At 44.8% G+C, this 22,948-nt stretch overlaps 1 protein-coding gene across 6 annotated transcripts in view; it reads left to right on the forward strand.

The window, feature by feature from the left end:
* Positions 1-21,537, forward strand: part of NUGGC (nuclear GTPase, germinal center associated) — a 53,576-nt gene extending 32,039 nt beyond the window's left edge. For 4 of the 6 annotated variants that reach the window (XM_043890838.1, XM_043890837.1, XM_043890841.1 and 1 more), the window contains exons 11-19: positions 4,065-4,170; positions 4,540-4,673; positions 10,232-10,396; positions 12,926-13,083; positions 14,828-14,972; positions 16,448-16,556; positions 17,486-17,622; positions 19,721-19,811; positions 20,984-21,537. In XM_043890838.1, the coding sequence (XP_043746773.1) occupies positions 4,065-4,170; positions 4,540-4,673; positions 10,232-10,396; positions 12,926-13,083; positions 14,828-14,972; positions 16,448-16,556; positions 17,486-17,622; positions 19,721-19,811; positions 20,984-21,123 (1,185 nt within the window). In that variant the 3' untranslated portion in view covers positions 21,124-21,537. The remainder of the gene's footprint in view (positions 1-4,064; positions 4,171-4,539; positions 4,674-10,231; positions 10,397-12,925; positions 13,084-14,827; positions 14,973-16,447; positions 16,557-17,485; positions 17,623-19,720; positions 19,812-20,983) is intronic. The other 2 variants (XM_043890840.1, XM_043890842.1) reach the window with 2 other exon arrangements.
* Positions 21,538-22,948: the final 1,411 nt, after the last annotated feature.

Consider the following 22,948-nt stretch of genomic DNA (forward strand, 5'->3'; position numbering starts at 1 on the left):
AGTTTATAATTCATGATTATATTTACTGCTAATAAATGTGGCAGATTGGTGTATATGAGATAGGGTCTGTGCAAAAATGTCAGCTTGCAGGATGCCTGTGGTTCTGACTCTTAATGGCACAAGTTCTTTTGGGTCTGCATGTCTGTCCCTCTGATGGCTGCATAACACCTTCATTCTCTAGCCACCCTTTCTTCAGTTTGAATTGTTGTGAAACCTTTACTTGTCCTGCAGGCCTTCATTTGGAGCATATTTAATTTAGCCTTGGAAAAAATGAGGCAGAATTTGATTATATAGCCATTCATAGAAATGTCTATGCTCATTTTTTTAATTATAAAATGAAAATTAAGAAAAAATATTCATGGAAAATGACAGACTCCTGGGACTACACTTATTGATCTCAATTTGGAAATGTTTTAGAAAGGTGCTTTTCTCAGTGGTATGAAGAACATGTGTGTGCTAAGTCGCTCAGTCATGTCCGACTCTTTGCAACCCTATGCGACCCTATGGACTATAGCCTGCCAGGCGCCTCTGTCTATGGGATTCTCCAGCCAAGAATACTGGGGTGGGTAGCCATCCCCTTCTCCAGGAGATCTTCCCAACCCAGGGACTGAGCCCACGTCTCTTAGGTTTCCTGCACCGGCAGGCGGGTTCTTTACCTACTGCCGCCTGGGAAGCCCAGTATGGAGAATGGATAGTGGGAAGAGGGGCTGGTGAAGACTGGATGCAGCGAGGTCAGCTTGGGAGGCCTTTTCTGTAATCTAGGTGGTGTTACAAAAATAAAGAAGTGATCAGAACCTGAGTCAGGCAGTAACCATAGGAACAGAGGAGAGGAGACGCATTCAGGAGCCGAGAGGGAGCTCCGTTCCACAGCTCAGGGTGGCTAACTGCATGTGGCAGGTAAGACAGAGCCGGGCTTTGATGTTCAGGCATGTCTTTTGAGCTGATTATCATACAGTATTTTGCCTTTGCTTTAGCAAACCTGTAAAGAAAACCTGCCCTACTGTTCCTGTGTGTCTCTTTTTTGTTTGCACACGATTACTATGCTCACAGTTCTGACCCCAGATGTGTGGCGTTTTCCCCACACTGAACAATTCTCCCTGATCTCAGCTGAGTGCCTTACTGTTTAACTCAGTTTGACATTGTCTACGTGGAGATGGGGCTTCCCAGGTGGCTCAGCGGTATAGAATCTGCCTGCCGATGCAGGAGACGTGGGTTTGATCCCTGGGTCAGGAAAATCTCCTGGAAGAGGAAAGGGCAACCCACTCCAGTATTCTTGTCTGGGAGATCCCATGGACAGAGGAACCTGGCAAGCTAAAGTCCACGGGGTTGCAAAAGAGTTGGATGTGACTAAACAACAACCTGGAGATAGCATCAGACCCCACAGGTTAAGGGTTCAGTCCCACGAGACTGCCCCCACTTCAGATACGAATCACAAGAAGTAGGTCCCCAGGTTATACACGACTTCCGACTTCATTACAAATTGGTTCTTATGACTTCCTCTCCCTTGGATTCAGTTATTTGCTGGAATAGCTCACAGAACTCAGTGGATCAATTACTCACATTTACCAGTTTATTATATAATAAAGAATTTGACATAAATGAACAGCCAGATCAAGATATACATAGGGCAAGCTCTGGGAGGTTCCCCAGGAATGGAGCTTCTGCCCCATGAAATTGGGGCACATTTCTCTCCAAGTATGTGGATGTCTTCACCAACCTGGAAGTTCTCTGAACCCTATATTATTGGGAATTTATGGAGCTTTGTCATGTAGGCATGATCAATTATGAACTATATTTTCAGCTCCTCTCTCCTCTCTGGAGAAAGGGGGTGTGCTTAGAAATCCCAAGGGATTCGGGAGTTCTGTGCTGGGAACTGGGGTCAAAGACTAAATTTTAGAATGAAAGATTCTCCCAACACCTCTTTGTATAAGGGTCTCAGGAGCCCTGTGTCAGGAATTCAGAGCAGAAACTGATAGACAGACAGAGATACAGATATTATTTCACAATACCTTATTGTTTTACTCAGTTTAAAGATCATATTAACTCATTGCTTTTCACAGAATTATTGTGTTCTGTTTGATGTTCAAGTTCACATGTTGGCCAATGGGAGCCCTTAATATAAGCTGAATCCTTTCAGCATCACACAGACATTAAAAATCAATATCCTCATATCAATAACCTCAGATATGCAGATGACACCACCCTAATGGCAGAAAGCAAAGAGGAACTAGAGAACCTTTTGATGAAGGTGAAAGAAGAGAGTGAATAAAAACTGGCTTAAAACCCAGCATTCAAAAAACTAAGATCATGGCATGCAGTTCCATCACTTCATGGCAAATAGATGGGGAAACAGTGACAGACTATTTTCTTGGGCTCCAAAATCACTGAAGATGGTGACTGTAGCCATGAAATGAAAACATGCTCCTTGAAATAAAAGTTATGACAAGCCTAGACAGCATATTAAAAAGCAGAGACATTACTTTGCTGACAAAGTTCATCTAGTCAAGGCTATGGTTTTTAAAGTAGTCATGTATGGATGTGAGAGTTGGACTATAAAGAAAGCTGAGTGCCGAAGAATTGATGCTTCTGAACTATGGTGTTGAAGAAGACTCTTGAGAGTTCCTTGGACAGCAAGGAGATCAAACCAGTCAATCCGAAAGGAAATCAGTCCTGAATATTCATTGGAAGGACTGATGCTGAAGCTTCAGCTTCAATACTTTAGCCACCTGATGCAAGGAGCCAACTCATTTCAAATGAGACCCTGATGCTGGGAAAGATCTCCTGCTGGGCAGAGTAGGGGGCAACAGAGGATGAGATGGTTGAATGGCATCACTGACTGAATGCACGTGAGTTTGAGCATTCCGGGAGATAGTGAAGGACAGGGAAGCCTGGCATGCTGCAGTCCATGGGGTCTCAAAGAGTCAGCTGCTAGTTAGCAACTGAAAACAGCAAGATGTTATAAAACTATCTTTGCTCCCTGGCAGCAAGTTTATATTCAGACCAATTTTTTTTTCTCTGCCCCCAAACATGGACCTATTACTATAAAAGAAACTTGGGTTTCTTTTAGTGAATGAGTGAGTGAAAATTGCTCAGTCATATCTGATTCTTTGCTACCCCATGGACTATACAGTCCATGGATCCATGGAATTGGGCCAGAATACTGGAGTGGGTAGCCATTCCCTTCTCCAGGGGATCTTCCCAAGCCAGTGATCAAACCCAGGTCTCCCGCGTTGCAGGCGGATTCTTTATCAGCTGAGCCACCAGGAAAGCTCAAGAGTAGAGAATAATATTAAAAATAAAGGTTACGGTAAAGGCTCAAGAGTAGAGAATAATATTAAAAATAAAGGTTACGGTACAAGGAGTCATATCAAAATATTCATACAAGTAAAAGAAGTAGACAGGGTGTTATCACTGCAAGATGATTTAAGTGACAAAGCTAGATTTTCTCAAAAAATGGGGTTACAACTAATTCAAAAAGATACATGCACCCCAGTGTCCACTGCAGCATTATTTATAGTTGCCAAGACATGGAAACAATCTAAGTGGCCATCAACAGATGAATGGCTGAGTAATATTCTGCTGTGTGTGTGTATATATATATATACATACACACACACACACACATATATATATACAGCACATCTTCTTCATCCCTTCTTAGTACTTCTATGAACATTGGGGTACATGTATCTTTTGGAATTAGAGTTTTCTCCAGACACATGCCCAGGAGTGGGATTGCTGGATCCCATGGTAACTGTAGTGTTTTTTTTAGGGTTAAATACACTTCTGAACTATTTTCTGTGTACATTTCCATATACAAAAATAGACTTGCTATTTTTTAAGTCCGCAGAGAATCTCTGCAACAATGTCCTCACAACCTCTGCCCTTGCGAGGGGGACAGATGGGAATATCTGACCTTGAGAATGTTGCTCACTCCTTACGGGGCTCGTGCAGAACAGAACGTGGATGAGCTAAAGCCTGCTGAAGGATCTGGTGAAGCGGGGGCCTGGCTGCCTTTGTGGTGGCTGAGTCATTCTGTTCCCTATGTACCTCTCTTACTTCAGAGAAAACTGCCAGCTGACTCCAGGGTTCTGGAAGCCTCTGAGCTGGTGTACACGGTCAGCGCCCAGGAGTACTGGCAGCGGGCGCTGCTCACCGAGGAGGAAACTGGTAACTTACACACAAATATATGTATTTTTATCCCACTCACTGAAGTTCTCAAGAACAAGCCTGGCACTCTGAGTTTCCCACAGAACCTTCTGTGCCACACTTGTAGTTTGCCACAGTTTCCATACCTGTGAGCAAATGTGTGTGTGTCTGCACTGTCGTGGTTCCCGGTGCTTCACTGCTGACCTCCCATCTGTAGTCGCTGATCCTAGCCTGGGGAAAACAGAAAGGTTGGCTTCATGAGCATCCCACCCACATAGGACCTCAGCTGAAGTCGATTCAGACTGCCGTCCTGATCTGTTAATTTTCATGAATTCTGTTTCCTATGAGCTCTGGCCTTTTCAAACTGTTTGTGTTGCCTGTGAATTCCAGAAATCCCCAAATTAAGAGAATATATCAGGAGAAGGCTCTTGGATAAGAAGAAGAGGATGGTGACCAAGTACGTCACTGAAGCTTTTGGCCTGTTGCTCCTCACAGACAGTTTCAGCTGCACGGACCACCTGCAGGTATTCCGGGGAGACCCCTGGGCTGTGCGTCCTTCGCCTCCCAGCCTGGGCAGAACCCTCCCTCCCTCTTACCAAGTTAGAAAATTAACTTGGAATGACTTTTCTGACCAGAGGAACACCCTAAACTCAGAGAATCTAAAGAGAATAAAGAAAATCTGAGGGTTAACATTGTAACCTTTGAGTAAGGAAAGAAAAGAATGTTTTATCTTCTTCTTTTCTTTTTTCACCTGTGACAGATAGGCTGAGAGGGAAAGTTAAAAATAGTCACTTTAGCCTCTCCTGAGACTTGAATCAAGTAGAGTGTGTTTAATGGTAGGAGAGATGTGTCTTCTTCTGCTGGAGTAAGCTAGCTTCCCTGGCGGCTCAATGGTAAAGAATCTGCCTGCCAATGTAGGTTTGATCCCTGAGTCGGGAAGATTTCCTGGAGAAAGAAATGGCAACCCACTCTAGTATTCTTGCCTGGAGAATCCCATGGGCAAAGGAGCCTGGTGGGCTATAGCCCACGGGGTTACAAAGAGTCAGACATGACTAAGCAACTTAGCTCACAAGCACGTAAAAAGGATATGCTGCTAAATGATAAGTTTGGAAGAAAAATTTGCAGCCAGAATAAATCACCAAAAGCATTGCTTCCTTGTGAGGGACTGAATATACAAACAGAGAAGCATATGTAAAAACAGAACTTTGACCCACAGTCTGCAACAACCAGCCTAGGAAGCCAACCCCTGATCTACAGCAAACAGCTCACGAAGTCAGCCTGCTCTGTCTTAGACATGTAGGAAGTTAGACTGCTATCTCTGATAACAATCTAAGAAGCAAAGCAATAACTTCTGTAACAATAAGCCCCAAACGCCAGACCTTGGTTAACGACTAAGGGCTTCCCTGTGTTCTGTGCTTAGACACCCAGTCGTATCCGACTCTTTGCGACCTCGTGGACTGTAGCCCACCAGGCACAAGGGCTTCCCTAACCTTTTTAAAAATTTTTTTACCCTTCATCCATATTTTATTGCAAAGAGATTACCATGATGCTTAGGTATTTTAAAATATGAGCAGTGGTTGCTTACAAAACAGAGAAAGAATTTTTAACAACCTGAAACACACAAAACCAACCCATCTGATTCAGATGACTAGTGGAATGGCTGGAAAGTGACAGCCCCCATCCAAATTAAACCCTTTAGCAATGATGGCGTTGCCTTTAATTCTGCAAATGACAGCCTCCCAGCAGACTGCACTGTTCTGTTGATACTCACATTTTTGCTATAACTGGCTAGCCATTAAACTCTCATCAGAGACAACCCTGTTAGCTCATGGGCTTCCCTAATCTTTATCCCTGCTTCCAACAAGGACCAATCAAGGAGAGATGAATATACTCATCATTTCAGAAATTCTACATAAAAATGCGAAATAGAGCAAGATTCACCATCTTTTCACTCATCCTCATGAATCACATAGGATTCCTGCTTCAAGGCCCCCACTCGTGGCTGCCCCACGCCAGGGGTCTCTGATCACGGTGCCGAAAGCCTTCCCACCCCTCTGCCTGCCTGTGTGTGTGCGCGCGCTCAGGGCGTCTGAGTCTTTGCGACCCATGGACTGTAGCCCGCCAGGCTCCTCTGTCTATGGGATTCTCCAGGCAAGAATGCTGGAATGGAGTGGGTAGGCATTCCCTTCTCCAGGGGATCTTCCTGACCCAGGGATCGAATCTGCCCACATTGCAGGCAGATGTTTCACTGCCGAGCCACCTGGGAAGCCCCTCCTGCCGTTGAGTATCTGCCAAATGCAGGTGATGCCCACTGACTCCCTTACTACAGCAAGCTCTGAATTGACAGCCTTTGGACGTGCTCATTTGGTTGGTGTTTTTTTATTTCCATACTTGCTGTCATCTATCATATTTGCTCAGCCAAGCTGTCTGACCTGTTATTACGTAGAAAAGGGAAGGGGTAGAGAAATGTACGATTGCGTTGGTCCCGATAACGTGGGACAGTGAACCTGGGGGGCGCCCAGTGGAGGGACTAGCTGAGGCGGCTGGGCGGGATGTGACTTCAATGTGAAAAGTGAGCAATGCTGACTCTTAAACAATATTTTATTTATTTGGCTGCACTGGCTCTTAGTTTCGGCATGTGGAATCTAGTTCTGCAACCAGGGATCGAACCCGGGCCCCCTGCTTTGGGAGCTCAGTCCAGGGAGCCACTGGACCACCAGGGAAGACCCGCAGTGTCAACGTTTAATATTTAATAGCCCATGCGGTGTTGGTCAGCTGTCTTTTTTGTTGTCATTTAGTTGCTCAGTTGTTCCAACTCTTTGAGACTCCACACCAGGCTTCCCTGTCCCTCACTATCTCCTGGAGCTTGCTCAAACTCATGTCCATTGAGTCGGTGATGCCATCCAACTATCTTGTCCTCTGTCGTCCCCTTCTCTTCCTGCCCTCCATCTTTCCCAGCATTAGGGTCTTTTCCATTTTAGAAATTCTACATAAAAATTGCCAAATAGAGCAAGATTCACCATCTTTTCCCTCATATTTCTTACTGTGTTTTGTTCTAGTTCTGTGAAAACCAAAACCAAAACAAAACAAAAAACAACAAACAACAAAACCTTTCTGGAATTTGAGATTTTCTACTTTGACTTTTGTCCTCTGAAATACTAGTGAAGGTTTTGACATTCCAACTTCCCGAAAAAATTCTTCGGGGTGAAAGTTGCCTTGCTGCCCAGCCAAAGATTGCTTTTGGAAGTGCTGATGGAAAATGAATCAGATGCGGTGCTGTGTGTGGTTGGTTTGTTTGATAAACACCGGGACAAAGCCTTCTGCAGCCCAAGCTGGAGTGTGATATGGAAGTACAGCCTCAGCTCTCTCCTTGTATCCAGACTCTAGGCGACAGAAGACGCAGAGGAGGGGGCTGGCTGGAATTCTATCATAGCCTTTTAGAGGGGGTTGCCAGCAGCCTTCCTCAAAATTCTTTGGCCTCACATATCAGTCTCAGCCTTACTTCTTTGATAGAAAGTTGGAAGGCAAGAACTTTGTCAGTTCTTTTGTATTCTGGGGGGAAAAAACCCCTAAAATTGTATGTGATGGACCTTTTTTTTTTTTTTTTAAGATTGTGACTCAAACTCAAAAATTAGAGGATAAGGATTTTATTTTATATTTATTTTTTAGAATTAATTAATTTCATTTTTGGTCGTGCTGGGTCTTCATAGCTGTGCCCTGGCTTTTGTCTAGTTGTGGCAAGTGAGGGGTACTCTCTTAGATGTGGTGTGAAGGCTTTTCATTGAGGTGGCTTCTCTTCTGGTGGTTCCCAGACACCAGAGCACGCACGGGCTATAGTAGTTGTGGTGCATCGGCTTAGTTGCTCTGTGGCCTGTGGAATCTTCTCAGACCAGGGATTAAACCCATGTCCCCTGCATTGGCAGGTGGATTCTCAATCACCGGTCCCCCAGAGAAGTCCAGTTAGTGGTTTTAAATGAACAGGGATCTCACCTTTATTTTTACAAATCAATGGGAAGTTGATTATGACAATCTCAATGTTGAATGAGTCCTGCATTTATTCATAGTAGATGCCAGGCTTTTTCCCTTTCTTTATTCCCAGCTCTTCTGCTTTTTATCCTTCTTCAATAAGGATTCATTGAGAGTGAGCCATTGTGAGAATCTTGCCTGTGGCGTTCCTTTTCATGACTTCTTTCTTCTTTCATTTGGGTCACCAGTGACACCAGAAATTTCAAAGAACCCAGCGAGCACTCAGAAAAAAGTCCTGCTTATAGAATTCCGGGGCTTCCCTGGTAGCTCAGCTGGTAAAGAATCTGTCTCTAACGCAGGAGACCGGAGTTCGATCCCTGGGTCAGGAAGATCCCCTGGAGAAGGAAATAGCAACCCACTCCAGTATTCTTGCCTGGAGAATTCCATAGACAGAGGAGCCTGATGAGCTACAGTATAGAATTCTAACTAGTGAAAACTCTGAAACTTCCCAGGGCATGCCTGAAGTTGGATAGTTTCCATCAACTTCTGAAACTCATCTATTCTGAGACTCAGAATGTAGGAGTTTGAGGCTCATTTTCAGGATCATTCAGCTCCATTCAACTTACTTCACAGACAATGCCCTTGAGGATTAAGGGATGATAAGTCATCTATGGAAGGTCACACCTTAATGCAAGAGCTATTTCTCTCATCCAATTTGGAATAGAATTTAAAATCTTATGTTATCCAGCCATGTCTCCATGCCACTCACTCACCCCACAAACGTTTATGGACTGCATTCTCTGTGACATGCCTGGAATAAACAAGCATGAACAACAGTCTCTCTCTTCAGCAAGGTCCTGGCCCAGAACAGGGAGACACACGGCCTGAGGGAGACACAGCGTAGCAGGGATGTACCAAGGGCAACGGGAGTCCAGGAAAGAGCAGCCAGACTCTGCTCACCCCAACTCTGCTGGGGCAGTCAGGGACAGCATGACACGAGAAGTGACTTTGGAGCTTTTTCCGGGAGGACGAGCACGTGGGAAGAGCCTGTGCACAGCCAAAAGGATGGCGCATTTGGGGAACGGCAGCAAGTTCATGGGCAGCTACATGGGAGGACCTTTTGGGCAAACAGCTGGTGATGCTGGAGAAATTGGTTGAGTTCTGGCCAAGAAGGGCCTTAAGTGCTGAGCTAAGGAGTGTGGCTTCTTTCTACTGCAGGTGGACACTGCCTGATCTCTGGGGTTCTCATACAGGGGCAGGCACTACAAAGTTCCCAGTTTGGAACCTAGAGGTCAAGACAGCCTCTGGTGGTCACTCCCTTATATGTTTGAATTGACATTTCTTCCCTGATTAGACTATTCTCCTTTGAAGCAGGAACCGAGTCTTTATTTTGGTGGTCCTTTATCTCTGTTATTTATTCCAAATGGTCACTGTTAACCCGGGACTTGCTAGAAGCATAGAATCCCAGGTACTCAGGTTTGAACCAACTTGCCCACTGAGTTCCATGCACATTTTCCTCACACAAATTTGAGAAATCCTATCCTCCCAAATTGCACCAAGTTCATTAAATATTTGTCAAATCAGATGTCATTGAGAAAAATCTCTTTTAATAACAGCTGGGTTTTTAAAAATATTTACTCTTGCCAATAGCCTAATGGATTATACCACTAAAATAAATTGTAGGAGGCATATATTCGTTCTATTCTCCAATTCCACAAGTGGCTTCCCCCGTGGCTCAGATGGTAAAGAATCTGCTGCCAGTGTAGGAGATTCAGGTTCGACCATTGGGTTAGGAAGAGCTCCTAGAGAAGGAAATGGCAACTCACTCCAGTATTCTTACCTTGGAAATCCCATGGACAGAAGAGCCTGGCAGGAGACAGTCCACGGGGTTGCAAAGAGTCAGATACAACTTAGAGACTAAGCACACATGCATGCAATCCCGCAAAGCTTAAGGAGACCTGTGGACTGGAGGATGCTTTCCTGGGTGAGAGGGAGAAGCCCACGGTGGGTGATGAGCTCAAACTCAATCTGGACAGGCTTAGAGGAAGCAGAATTGCAAAAGCCGATGCCTGTAGCGAGGGCGCAGCCTCACGCTCTGGATGGTCCTTGTCTCTAGAATGAACACTTGCACATGAGTGGCCTGCGGAGATTTGTGGAAGAGGAGATACAGTTGCTGGAGAAGGCCATTGACCAGTGCTTTGCCCACATAGCGCGGCCCCTGCAAGAAGGGATCTGGAACGCCAGGAGTTCCTACCGACGCATCCTTGGGGCGTGCCTGGTGGTGAGTGACCCTCGAAAGGGAAAAACCATGATATTTGGGGAGGTCTGTCTGATCCCTTGCCTACTTTTCTACTATCCTCTTGCTTTCAAGAGAAATAAAGAGCTAGAAGAGATTGGGAGAGAGTGAAAATTGCACACAGGAAAGCATATTGAGCAACTGTTCGACTCTGCATTGCAAGGACTCAGGGAAAGGTACATGGTTAGGGAGGAAGAGGTGGAATACAGGATCTGAGGGCCTTGTTTTGAATGTCAGCCCCACCAAACACCCTCTCTGTAGGCCCGGGCGAGGCCCTAAACCCACTTAAGCCTGTTGCATTTTTCTTCTATAAAATGGGTATGATAAACACTTGTCTAGTCTATTTCACAGGGCTGATGTAAGTATCAATTAGATACACAATAAAAAAGCATCCTGTAATCTCTCACTTGGTGTACAAATTGTTGTTTTATCTTTTAATTAGTTATGTGGGGTTTCTAAGGGATGGCAAAGAGGATGAGATGGTTAGATAGCATCACCAACTCAATGGACATGAATTTGAGTGAACTCCAGGAGATAGTGGAGGATAGAGGAGCCTGGTGTGCTGCAGTCCATGGGGTTGCAGAGTCAGACATGACTTAGCAACTGAACAACAAGGGATGGGACATAAGAAATGTGTATTGTTGTTTAAGCCATGAAGTTTGGGGTAATTTGTTTCATAGCAATAGGTAACTAAGTGACCGTAGGGAGAACTGTTTCCAAAGGATGGTAGAAGATCCCAGATCAAAAAACTGAATGAGTAAGTGGGTGCTGAGCAAGTGAAGGCAGGAGGTGGGGACTAGTCTCCGAGACGATGTGCTTGGGGAGAAGGAGTGGCATTAGGCATCTTCAGGCTGTCACTAGGGCTCCATCCTAGGAACCATCCCCTCTCTCCTTAGCCCTTCAATGGCTTCTTTCTCTGTGACTACAGACACACCTGGGGAGTTCCTATTGGATAAGCAGCTTGCCTTTGTGATCACACATTTGGGCAAACATGTATATACTAACATCATAATGTTATACAATATAGTAAAATAACCTAAATGTCTAGTGATAAGAGAATGATAAAGTGAATTATGATGCATCCATATGATATTATGTGGTTGTTAAAATATTTTTTGGAAGTATTTGCAGTGAATTCAGGAAATGCTCATGTTATAATATTAAGTGAAATGGCAGAATATTAAAATACAGATAGCTAGGCAGACATGATAGATAGATAGATAGATAGATAGATAGATAGATAGATAGATACAGCATGCTGTCAGTGTACCATGCTCCACGGCCATTAACTTAAAACATATTCCCCTAAAACACAGATCACTGATTAATGATCACAAGTGCTTCCCTGGTGGCTCAGATGGTAAAAGAATCCACCAGCAATGCAGGAGACCTGGGTTCAATCCCTGGGTTGGGAAGATCCCCTGGAGGAGGAAATGGCAACCCACTCCAGTATTCTTGCCTGGGAAACCCCATGGACAGAGGAGCCTGGAGGGCTACAGTCCACGGGGTTGCAAAGAGTCGGACACGACTGAGAGACTAAACAGCTACAACAGTGATCACAAGGCCCTCTACTGAAATTCTGGTCAGTGCTAATGTATTTTATATTCTCTTATTCTTCTACTGAGAATCAATCACCATGTGTCCAAAATCTGTTGTCTCTAATAGCTCTCGCGTCATAATAATTTTTTTCTTCTCATTTATGAATTTTATGTTTCTGGGAAAAAATATGACAAAGATATACACATCAGATCACATTTTATCAAATATTTAATAAAAAATATAAAACTCTGGGCTGTGTTTGGAAAATCTGAAAGATACTCGCAGTGGAGTCAGAGCACACTTTTATTTAAGAACTGCTCATTTAACACGTTTATCAAGCATGACGTATGCCAGGACCAGACGGTGAGGATGTCACAATGGATGAGACACTGGGCTTGATCTCAACCAGCTGAGGATCCACTGCAGCAGCCTGATGAGTAGAGAGACAAATGCGAAGCTGCTGTATGTGAGCAGACAGGGGAGGATGCTTTGGGAATTCACAGTGGAGGCTCCTGCTGACCAGAGGTGTGACTGCTCTCCTCTTGTGCAGCTTAATAACGAATAGCTTAATTGGAAGATCGTGTCTCTACTCTTCCTGGTAACTCTTGCTAATAGTGTTTGGGATCTAGTCGAAAACATAGATACTAAACTAGTACACAAGTATTATTGATAATTTCGTTTTACTAAAAATTAGACTAATTGAATGAGTTTCCCAGGTGCCTCAGTAGTGAAGAATCCAACTGCAGGAATGTACGTTTATCTCTCTGTTGTAAAGATCCATTGGAGGACAAAACGGCACATTCTCCCCTGGACAGAGGAGCCTGGTGGGCTACAGTCCACGGGGTCACAAAGAGTCAGACATCTCTGACTGAGCACACACATGCACATACACACACACACACACACGAGGCAGTGTAGGTCTGATTCCATGAATTCTAGGTACCTACTGACTCTGTTATCTCATTGTTTATCCAGAGGAGCAGAGGAAACCAGGGCTTTCACCAGACTCTGAAAGCGGTTTGCCTGAAAAACGGCATCTATGCCTCCAGGACTCTTGCGAGAATTGATCTGAATGAAGCCCTCACACAGCCCATCTACGAACAGATTGATCCCGTTTTTGGGTGCATTTTTAGGTAAAGGAATCCATTTGGCTCCTTGTGAACAAACATCCTAAGAATGCCTGGCCCAGAGTCTCATCTTCAAGAATTTGTTCTTGGGATCTGGAAGGGTCCAGAGTAGCTTGCAACTTGAGGAGGAAAACTCAGTCTTTGGCAAAACACAAAAGCCTTTCTGGTTGGGTTTACTTAAAATCTTCCCATGGTGACCCAGAGTGCAGCTGGAGATGCTACTTTGAGACTAATGTTATAATTCCTGTTATTTTTCAAATATCTCCTACAGGCAGCAGGGGATCCATTTTCTTATGGACCTGGGCCCAGGATAGGGTATTTTGGTTGGAGAGTGTGGACTTAAGGAAACACACAGCCTTCGTAAATTTCCCTGAGCATGAAAAGGAAAAATGGCTCAGGGTGACTCCGCTTGTTCTTTGACACATGGTGTGGGGTTTGGGGCTTGAGCCTTCACAGTGCCTGCTCCTTCCCTTCTTCCTTGACCTCCAATGGTTTCGGACCTCCTTCCTTGACCTCCATCCACAGAAACAGAGTCTTCTATTCCTCACCTGTCTTCAGTCTCCATCCTTCACCCCTGGCATTTCACCTGGCCCGCCACCTGCTCCAGCTTGAACCATTCTACTTTTGCTCAATGCTCCCTGCCCCTCCCCCCAACCTTCCTTTAAATTTGTTTTTCATCATGCCATTCCACCTATGCCCACTCACTCTGTTTACATGTCTGTAGGGTAAACTCCAAATTCCTTGGAATAGACTTTAAGACATTCCACCTGCCTCCAATTGGCCTTTCACATCCCTCCCTGCCCCATCTGGCTTTTTACCAATCTGAGGGCAGCAGAGTTACTGAGACGTGCCAGGAACTGCGCTAAGCACTTTGCATGCATCATGTTATCATAGCCTCCCAAGAATCCTCTGAAGTGGCTCTGGTCTTTTTGCAAGTGAACACACTGCCATTGGGAGGAATCATGCAGCTTTCCCAGGGTCACTTGACACACAGGTAAAGATCTAGGACTTCAAGCCTCTGCCCTCTCCTCTGCTCACCCGCTCACCTCATACCCCTGGGATGTCCTGAAACTTAGTTCACTATGTCGTCCCTGGGGAGATGCTTCCTCCTTCTTTTCACATCCCTAAACATTACACAGGCTTCCCTGGTGGCTCAGTGGTAAAGAATCTGCAGAATCTCTGCAATGCAGGAGACACTGGGCTCAATCCTTGGGTTGGGAAGATCCCCTGGAGGAGGAAATGGCAACCCACTCCAGTATTCTTGCCTGGAGAATTCTGTGGACAGAGGAGCCTGGCAGGTTTCAGTCCGTGGGGTGACTAAGAGTCAGACATGACTCTGTGACTAAACAACAACAAGCCTTGCCCATCTTTTAAGGTGTATTTCATCCCACCCTTTCAAGTGGGAACATTTGAGTAGCTGAAAGACTATGAGTTTTGAGGTCAAATAGATCAGTGTCTAAGGCCTGACCCTGCTACTCACTAGCCATGTGACTTTGAACACATTTTAGCAACCATTTCCAAACTTCAATTTCCTCATCCGTAAAATGGGTGTCATTGCACTGACTTCATAGGTTTTTATATCAAGGGCCTAGCACAGCACAGTGCTTGGAATATTATAGAAATTCTATAACTATTAGATCTCATCCCCCTTCTCTTAAAAATGAGTAAAAGAATACCAGCTAGTTTATTCTTTGTTTTAATCCCACAATAACTGCTGCTGTCTCTTAACATTTTACTTTGCTTTCCTCAGTAGGTCTGGGAAGCCCGCTGATGGCTCAGCTCTGATCCCCCACATAGATGCTTTTAAGCTCTCTCTGCAGGAGAAGATGACTGAAATTGGGATAAGAAATGGCTGGAAATATGACAGCTATAAAAAGAGTTTCCTGATCCAGGAGGTAAGATCCTTATAGAGTGAAGAAGGCAATGAGGTTGGGTAGTGGTTTTCTTCCCAGCAGGATTTTGAAGGTTGCCTGTCTTTCCCTACTTGTTCCCTTGGAGTGTCTAGGCTCTGGGTAGACCTAATAACAGATGCTACGAGATACAGAACATAGCAGGATGGACGAGAGAGACGTGATCCTGGAGGTAGCAAGCTTTGTTCCCTGAGAAGCAGCCAATAATAAGTGCTGAGACTGTCAAACAAACTCAGTTCCCAGGAAGTATCTTCAAAGAGTCCTTAGCTATATCAACATTTGAATCCACTTATAACAGTCTCACTGACTTCATTTTTGCCAATGTCATGAAATACCATCCACGGCAGTGAAGTTTAAAGAAGTGTCATTTTTTTGCAGATTACTTTTTAGTTTTGAGTCCTCAAGACTCTTATCTGGGACTCATTTTCTTAGTCTGGGCTGTCTCAGTCTGTTTGGGCTGCTATAACAAAATACCATAGACTGGGAAGCTTACAAACAGACATTTCTCAGTATTCTGGAGGCCGGAAGTACAGGATCAAGGTGCAGGCAGGCTTGGTGTCTGCTTGGGCCCACTTCCTGGTTTACGGGTGGCTGTCTTTTTGCTGTGTGCTCACATGGCAGAAGGGCACAGAAGCCCTCTAGGGTCTCTTCTATAAAGGGCATCATCCCAACTGAGAGGGCTCCACCTTGAGTCCTAATCACCTCCCAAAGGCCCTACCTCCTAAGGCCATCACACTGCATTTGTGCTTCGTTGCTCACTTGTGTGTGACTCTTTGCAACCCACGGACTCTAGCCCGCCAGGCTCCTCTGTCCATGGGATTCCCCAGGCAAGAATACTGGAGTGGGTTGCCATTTCCTTCTCCAGGGGATCTTTCCGACACAGGGATTGAACCCAGGTCTCTTCCATGGCAGGCAGATTCTTTACCATCTAAGCCATCAATCACATTGGGGTTTAAGATTTCAGTGTAAGAATTTTGGAAGACATGACTATGCACAGGCCCAGCCCAAATTACATGAGAATCACCTGTGCCCCCTTAAACTTCCGAAAGATGCCCCATCCCATAACCATGCATGCACCTGAGTTCAACTCTGCAAATACTTATTGAGTTGTCTGAGGCACCAGGCACTATGGGAGGAATTTTGGGATGTAAAGATGCTTAAGACAAAGTTTTGGAACTTCCCGGGTGGTCCAGTGGTTAAGACTCCATGCTCCCAATGCAGGTGGCCTGGGTTCCATCCCTGGTTGGGGAACTAAGATCTCATATGCTATAAAGCATGGCCAAAAAAAAAAAAAGAAGACAAGGTTCCTGCCTGTGGGGGAGGAGCTCACAGCCTGGAAGTGGAGATGGGACCAGCCAACAGTAACCCGGGCGGAGGAAACAGTACAGCCCGTGGAAACCCCTGCCTTACTTCTGTCAAGGGACTGTCACAAATGGCCTTTTGTTGATGTGCATTCTCAGATAAGTGCCATCCTGGGAGGCCTGGAGGGACACATCCTCAGAAAGAAGAGGAAGATTTATGAATCTCTCACCACCTCTGTTCAGAACGACCTGAAGCCCTGTTACGAAGGTGGGGGTCCCAAGGGCAATGTTTCCGCCTCCTCTGGGGTCTGTCAGCTCCTTTAACATTCTTGTCTGCTGTTCCCCCCTTAAAGCATTTGTCCTTCTATGTCCTAAGCCCCCATAACACTCTTGGTCTACAAGTTAAAACTCAACAATTGCAAAGGGGTGGGGAGAGGTCAGTCATGAACCGCTTTTATCTGTTTCCAGTTCTTTCCATCCACCCTTCATCTAGACATCATGCTTCTCCTCTCTGCACTGCATCACAGCTAATTAAACTATAAAAGCCATTTATTGAATTCTCATTCTTATTTTCTTTAAGTACCTGTAAACTGACTTGCCAGCTTTTTCTTGGTTTGTTGGTCCTATTGATTTTTTTCTGGGGTGGGTGGTGGAGTTTGGAATTATGTAACCTTCTCCTTAATTCACTCAGTAGGTTTTCTACATGAAAATGATCAAATATTGATTGTTTTTTATTATGCTATTCTATTTCCATGGTGTAGAAAATGGTGCTACATGTATAACTATATGTATGTATGTATGTATATATACACACACACAAATACGTATGGTTATGTAGGTGTATATATATGTGCTCAGTTGTGTCTGAGTCTTTGTGACCCTATGGACTATAGCCTGCCAGGCTCCTCTGTCCATGGAGTTTCTCAGGCAAGAAGACTGGAGTGGGTTGCTGTTTCCTGCTCCTGGGGATCTTCCTCTCCCAGAGACTGAACCCATGTCTCTTGACTCTCCTGCATTGCAGGCAGATTTTTTAACCACTGTGCCACCTGGGAAGCCACAGATGTGTCTATGTGTGTGTCTACATGTATATGCATATGTGTATGTGTGTATAGTTGGTTTGCTTATCTTTCTTTCTGATGCTAAGGATATCTAAGCAAGTCCTTGTTGAAGTGTTACTGTGGCTATCATTTTTGCCAGAGGCCGCACAGATCACGGGCAAAAAAGCATGTGAAAGAATGAAAGATGCCCTCAGAAGAGGGGTGGACCGGCAGGTGGCCGAGGGCATGTTCGAACGGGCTCAAGAAAGGATGCAGCACCAGTTTCAGCAGCTGAAGGTATTCAACTTACGTGGTTTGCATTCCGGTCCCAGAGGGCTCCTTGGGGAGCACGGGAAGGAGGGGCAGAGATGGAGGAAGCAGTAGTTGTTTGAGCCCAGTTAGAGCCGGATGCCTTCTGCAAAGTGGGCTTACTGACGCCCATGATGCCAGGGCAGAGGCCAGCCTACATCACGTGCTGGCTCGGGCTTGTCTCAGCCTGCAACTCAGCGCCTCCAGCTCTCTCCTGCATCCTTTCTCTTTCCTGGGTCATCACTAAGATCAGTGTGATATCTAGAGGGGACCCTAAGCGCTTCACAAGCGTGAGCTTATTGAATCCCCAGCAAGTCTGTGAGATAAGGTGCTATGATTGTTCCCACTTTACAGATGAGAAAACTGAGGCAGTCAGAGGTGTATCAGCAGGTCACAGAGCTAGCAAGTTACAAGAGTGGGGATTTGGGACCAGGTAACAAGCTCCAGCAATAGTATTATCTCAAGACATATTTTAAAAAAAGTATTTATTTGACTGCACCCAGTCTTTGTTGCAGCATGTAAGATTTAGTTCCCTGACCAGGTATTGAACCCAGACCCCCTGCATTGGGAGCATGGAGTCTTAGCCACTGGACCACCAGGGAAGTCCCCAGATCTTTTTTTAATGAGGGAAAATGTCTTGTCTACATAAAATACCTATAGATAAATGCCAACCAACTATTATAGATCTGTTCATTACAGTACCTGGCATAGATTTTGGTGAGATTCTGTCCATCTCAGAAGACAGTTTGACAGTTTCCTCGAAACTAAGTGCTCTGTCAAGTACATGTGGACCATCTAGTCCCAGTCCTGGGTCTCTTAGTTTGTCAGCCTCCTCCACAAGTAATATAAATTCTTTGCTTTAGTCCAAGCTACTGCTAGCTCCTCCCTGGCCAATAGCATTTCCAAATTCATCAGCCTCAGTCCAGGCTTAGCTGACCTCTCCCAACCTCCCAAGGACCCAGCTCCTTGCTATTTCCATCCACCTCTGGACCAACCTGCTTCCTGAAACATCTCCAACCTCTTGTGCACAATCTCCTCTCTTCCCATCACTGCAGTTTTGGAAAATCCCTTTCTCCTCGACACGAAGCATGTTATTTCTCTTGGATCGGGCTAAGAGGTATTTCATTTACCAGTAGCAGTTTAGTTTCCATCGTCTCACATATTACCACTGCCTACAAATACCTGCAGAAAATTGCCAAATTCTACAGCTGCCAATCCCCACTGAGCACATAAAAACTGGCCCTTAAGGTGCCCAAGAAAACAATTGCACTGAAAAATGATTAGCTCGTTCATCATGTCCAAATGTATCTTAAATGAGAGAAACGCAAGAAGGTGCAACTGGGTGAAACCACAGAGAGTTCCCATTCTCTGATCTCACAGACAATGAAGCTAAGGCTAAGGGCCAAAGTTACCAGCACTAGGGTCACAGATGCAGCTGAGACTAGAACTTTGGTCCAATGCGTTGGTGAAAAGATCATGTCTTGGAGTCAGGAGATGAAGGTTCAGAACTAGGCTCTGTCAGCATAGTGGAGAGTTGAGTGTTTTTCAAAGGGTGGCAAGAGATGGTTGGAAGAGGGAAATGGTTTTAGCTGATAAAAGGACTGAGAGTAGCAAGGAGACATATCTCAGGCAGTTGGAAGGTTATCTCTATATTAATGGTGTGTTATGAAAAGCAGGAGGTTGACAAACATTTGGGCAGTGACTAAACGTGCGGTGGGACAAGAGGATGATGATCAGAGCTTTGCCTCTTTGCTTGTGTGGTATCTGTTCTTCTCCCCCCACCCCCACTCCACTATGCCTCCCTGCATCCTCATTACTCCCGATTTGGTTCTTCAGCATCAGAGTACAATCACCCTGAGTCTAGGAAAGGAGCTATGAAGGCAAGGTGGGACCCCTCAGAAATGTTGTCTTGATGACTCTAGTCACCCAGGGTATCCTCAAGGGGTCCACCCTTGGACTTGACTTTGGTTTCGGCAACCCTGGTCCCTATACTCTCTGGTTGGGGAATGGGGTGGGGTCCCTTTCATAAGATTCCTTCCCTTTAGGCTGCACCATCCTAACAGAATGATTGTCCTCTGTCCTGTAGAATGGAATCACGGAGAAGGTGAAGGGCAGCATCGCTACCATGCTGACCCTGGCTTCGTCCCCAGGGGATGGGCTCTACAAGGAGCTTGCAGGTAAATACCTACAACCTTTGTGTACTCAGGAGCAAGACAAACGGTCTCAGGGTTCTGACTCCCTTCTTGATCAGTCTTGGCTCCCATCAGTGGCCAGCTCAGGGTGGGTGAGTCTGAGTCATGCTATGGGGCATAGAGGCGCAGAGGGGATGGGAGAGGCTTTCGGATCAATGCCAGAGCCAACCCCAAGGTCGGTCTAAACTGTCCCTTCACAGGGACTGTGTGTGTCAGGGTTCTCCAGAGAAACAGGGCAACAAGATGTGTATGTCTCCCATACACACAAACATACATAAGGAGATTCATTTTAAGGAACTGGCTCATGCAACTATGAAAGGTTCATGAGTCCAAAACGTAATAAGGGAGGCCAGCCAGCAGGCTGGAGACTCAGGAAAGACTTGCAGCTCAAGTCCAAGAGCTGTCTTCCAGAGAACCAGGAAGAGCTACTGTTGCAGATGAAGTCTAAAAGCAGTCTTCTGGAGAACTCCCTCTTGTGCAGGAAAGACCAGCCTTTTGCTCTAGTCAGACCTCCAGCTGATTAGATGAGGCCCACCTACATTGCAGAGGGCCGTCTGCTTTACTCAGAGTCCACTGATTTAAATGTAAACCTCATCCAAAAATATACTCACAGAAACATCCAGAATAATGTTTGACCAACTATCTGGGCACCATAACTCAGACAGGTGGAGACATAGAATTAACCATCACAGGGATATCATCTAATCGCAGACCACAGGCTAAAAACCCAAGATGCCAAAACAGAGCAAATTCACTAGAATTTAGAACGGGGACAGCAGGGAGGAGAGGGCTGAGAGGAGAGGGCTGCCTGGAAAAGACTTGGGGAGGTTTGGCGTGGGGTGTGCTTTATCTCCTTCCACTGAGCATTTGTGAAGCCTTGGTAAAGTCCCAGTGATTTCCCAGGCTTCTTCTATGGGCAGGTTTGTGTTTATTTTGAAGGTGCCCACGATGATCAGATAAGCCTTAAGGTAAGAGCAACAATGCCTGGTTTGATCAAGTTGTTTATAAAACACATTGATTGGACCATCTAATCTCTAAGCTCCATTCCTGAGCTCATATTCTGGGACAGTTGACCCAGGTCAGAACAGAATTCTCAGGGGATCTGTTTCCTGGGGACATTTCTGAAAAGGACACTAACTCCTGATGCTCTTCTGTAGATGTCAAAAGTGAATATAAGGAGATGGAGAAGCTGCACAGAAGCCTGAGAGAGGTTGCTGAGAACGCAGTGCTGCGGAGGGGCATGCAAGACTTCCTTCTGAGAATGTCCCCCAGCAAAGCCGGCCCCCCAAAAACATAAGATTTAATTCTTGGGGCTTAGCCCCAAGGGGATGGAATACAAGCCTAGAGACAATCAGATGTACTTCTGTTGGTTAAAACCTAATAAAGAACATCTCCCAACCTTGGGAACTTTATAGACAATAGAAAATCCATATATGGTTACTTTTGGTATAAATTGAGTACAGAACACATCATTTTTATTTTATTGTCAATGAAACCCTCAGAAAGTTCTAAAGTTTTAGGGATGAGAAACTTGTGCCTCACTGAAGAAAAATACCTAAAGACTGAAAAACTAATATGTGGAATGGAAAATATGACACAAATGCACTTATTTACAAAACAGAAAGAAACTCACAGACATCAAAAACAAACTTCATCAAAAATAAACTTACAGTTACCAAAGAGGAAATGGAGTAAAGAGGGATAAATTGGGAATTTGAGATTAGCAGATACAAAATACTATATGTAAAATAGATAAACAACAAGGTCCTACTGTATGGCACAGGGAACTATATTCAATATCCTGTAGTAAACCCTAATGGAAAAGAATATGAAAAAGAATATACACATATACACACGTATGTGTGTGCATATTTATTATATGTTTATGTATACCTATATATGTATACAATATGTTTGTACATATATCTGATTCACTTTGCTGTACGACAGAAACTATCACGACAGTGTGAATCAACTATACTTCAATAATAATCATTTTTAAAAAAGAGTCTTTGGTCTGGTCCTTGGTCTGACCCATGGGCTCCATCACAAGTTCTAAGTCACAGCCGCTCCATTTGCCCAGGAAATGGGACACTGGCTAGAATCAAGCAGAATGCTACCATCAGAAACATCACGACTGGGGTTCAGGGTAGCCCTTGATTCTGGAGGAGACAAGGGGAAAAGGTATGTTGCTCAGAAGACTGGGAGGTGGGCAGGGAAAAGAAGAGTTTTCGAAAACAGCTTTAAATGCTGCACAGTATTCTGATGTATAGATGTATTTTGATGTTACGTAGTCACAAAGTCGTGTCCAACTCTTTGTGACCCCGTGGACTGTAGCCCACCAGGCTCCTCTGTCCATAGGGTTTTCCAGGCAAGATTGCTGGAGTGGGTTGCCATTTCCTTCTCCAGGGGATCTTGCCAACTCAGGGATTAAACTCATGTATCCTGTGTCTCCTGCATTGGCAGGCAGATGCTTTACCTGGGAAGCCCATACTACCATTTATCCTACCATTATTCTATTGCTGGACATTTAGATGGTGCTGTTTTTCTCCACTGTAAATAATATTGTAGAGAATATTCTTATACAGATATCTCTATCTCTGATTTTTTAAAGAGATAGACAACCTTATAGGTGATTTCAAATACAATTTTAAAAATTAGAACTCCTGTGTATACACAGTATTCTAAAAATCAGAATGAAAGGAAAGTATTCTAACTTATTTATGAAGCAGATTTTAACCATGATACTTAGAACAGTGATTATAAGAAAGAAAAACTAGTAATCATTCTGAATTATGTCTCAGTTCAGTTGCTTAGTCATGTCCGACTCTTTGAGATCCCATGGACTGCAGCATGGCAGGCTTCCCTGTCCTTCACCAACTTCCGGAGCTTGCTTAGACTCATGTCCATCGAGTCAGTGATGCCATCCAACCATCTCATCCTCTGTCGTCCCCTTCTTCTCCTGCCCTCAGTCTTTCCCAGCAACAGGGTCTTTTCCAATGAGTCAGTTCTTTGCGTCACATAGCCAAAGTATTACAGCTTCAGCATCAGTCCTTCCAATTGAATATTCAGGACTGATTTCCTTTAGGACTGACTGCTTTGATCTCCTTGCAGTCCAAGGG

Source organism: Cervus elaphus, chromosome 29 (genome assembly GCF_910594005.1).
Source record: "Cervus elaphus chromosome 29, mCerEla1.1, whole genome shotgun sequence".
Taxonomy (NCBI): Eukaryota; Metazoa; Chordata; class Mammalia; order Artiodactyla; family Cervidae; genus Cervus; species Cervus elaphus.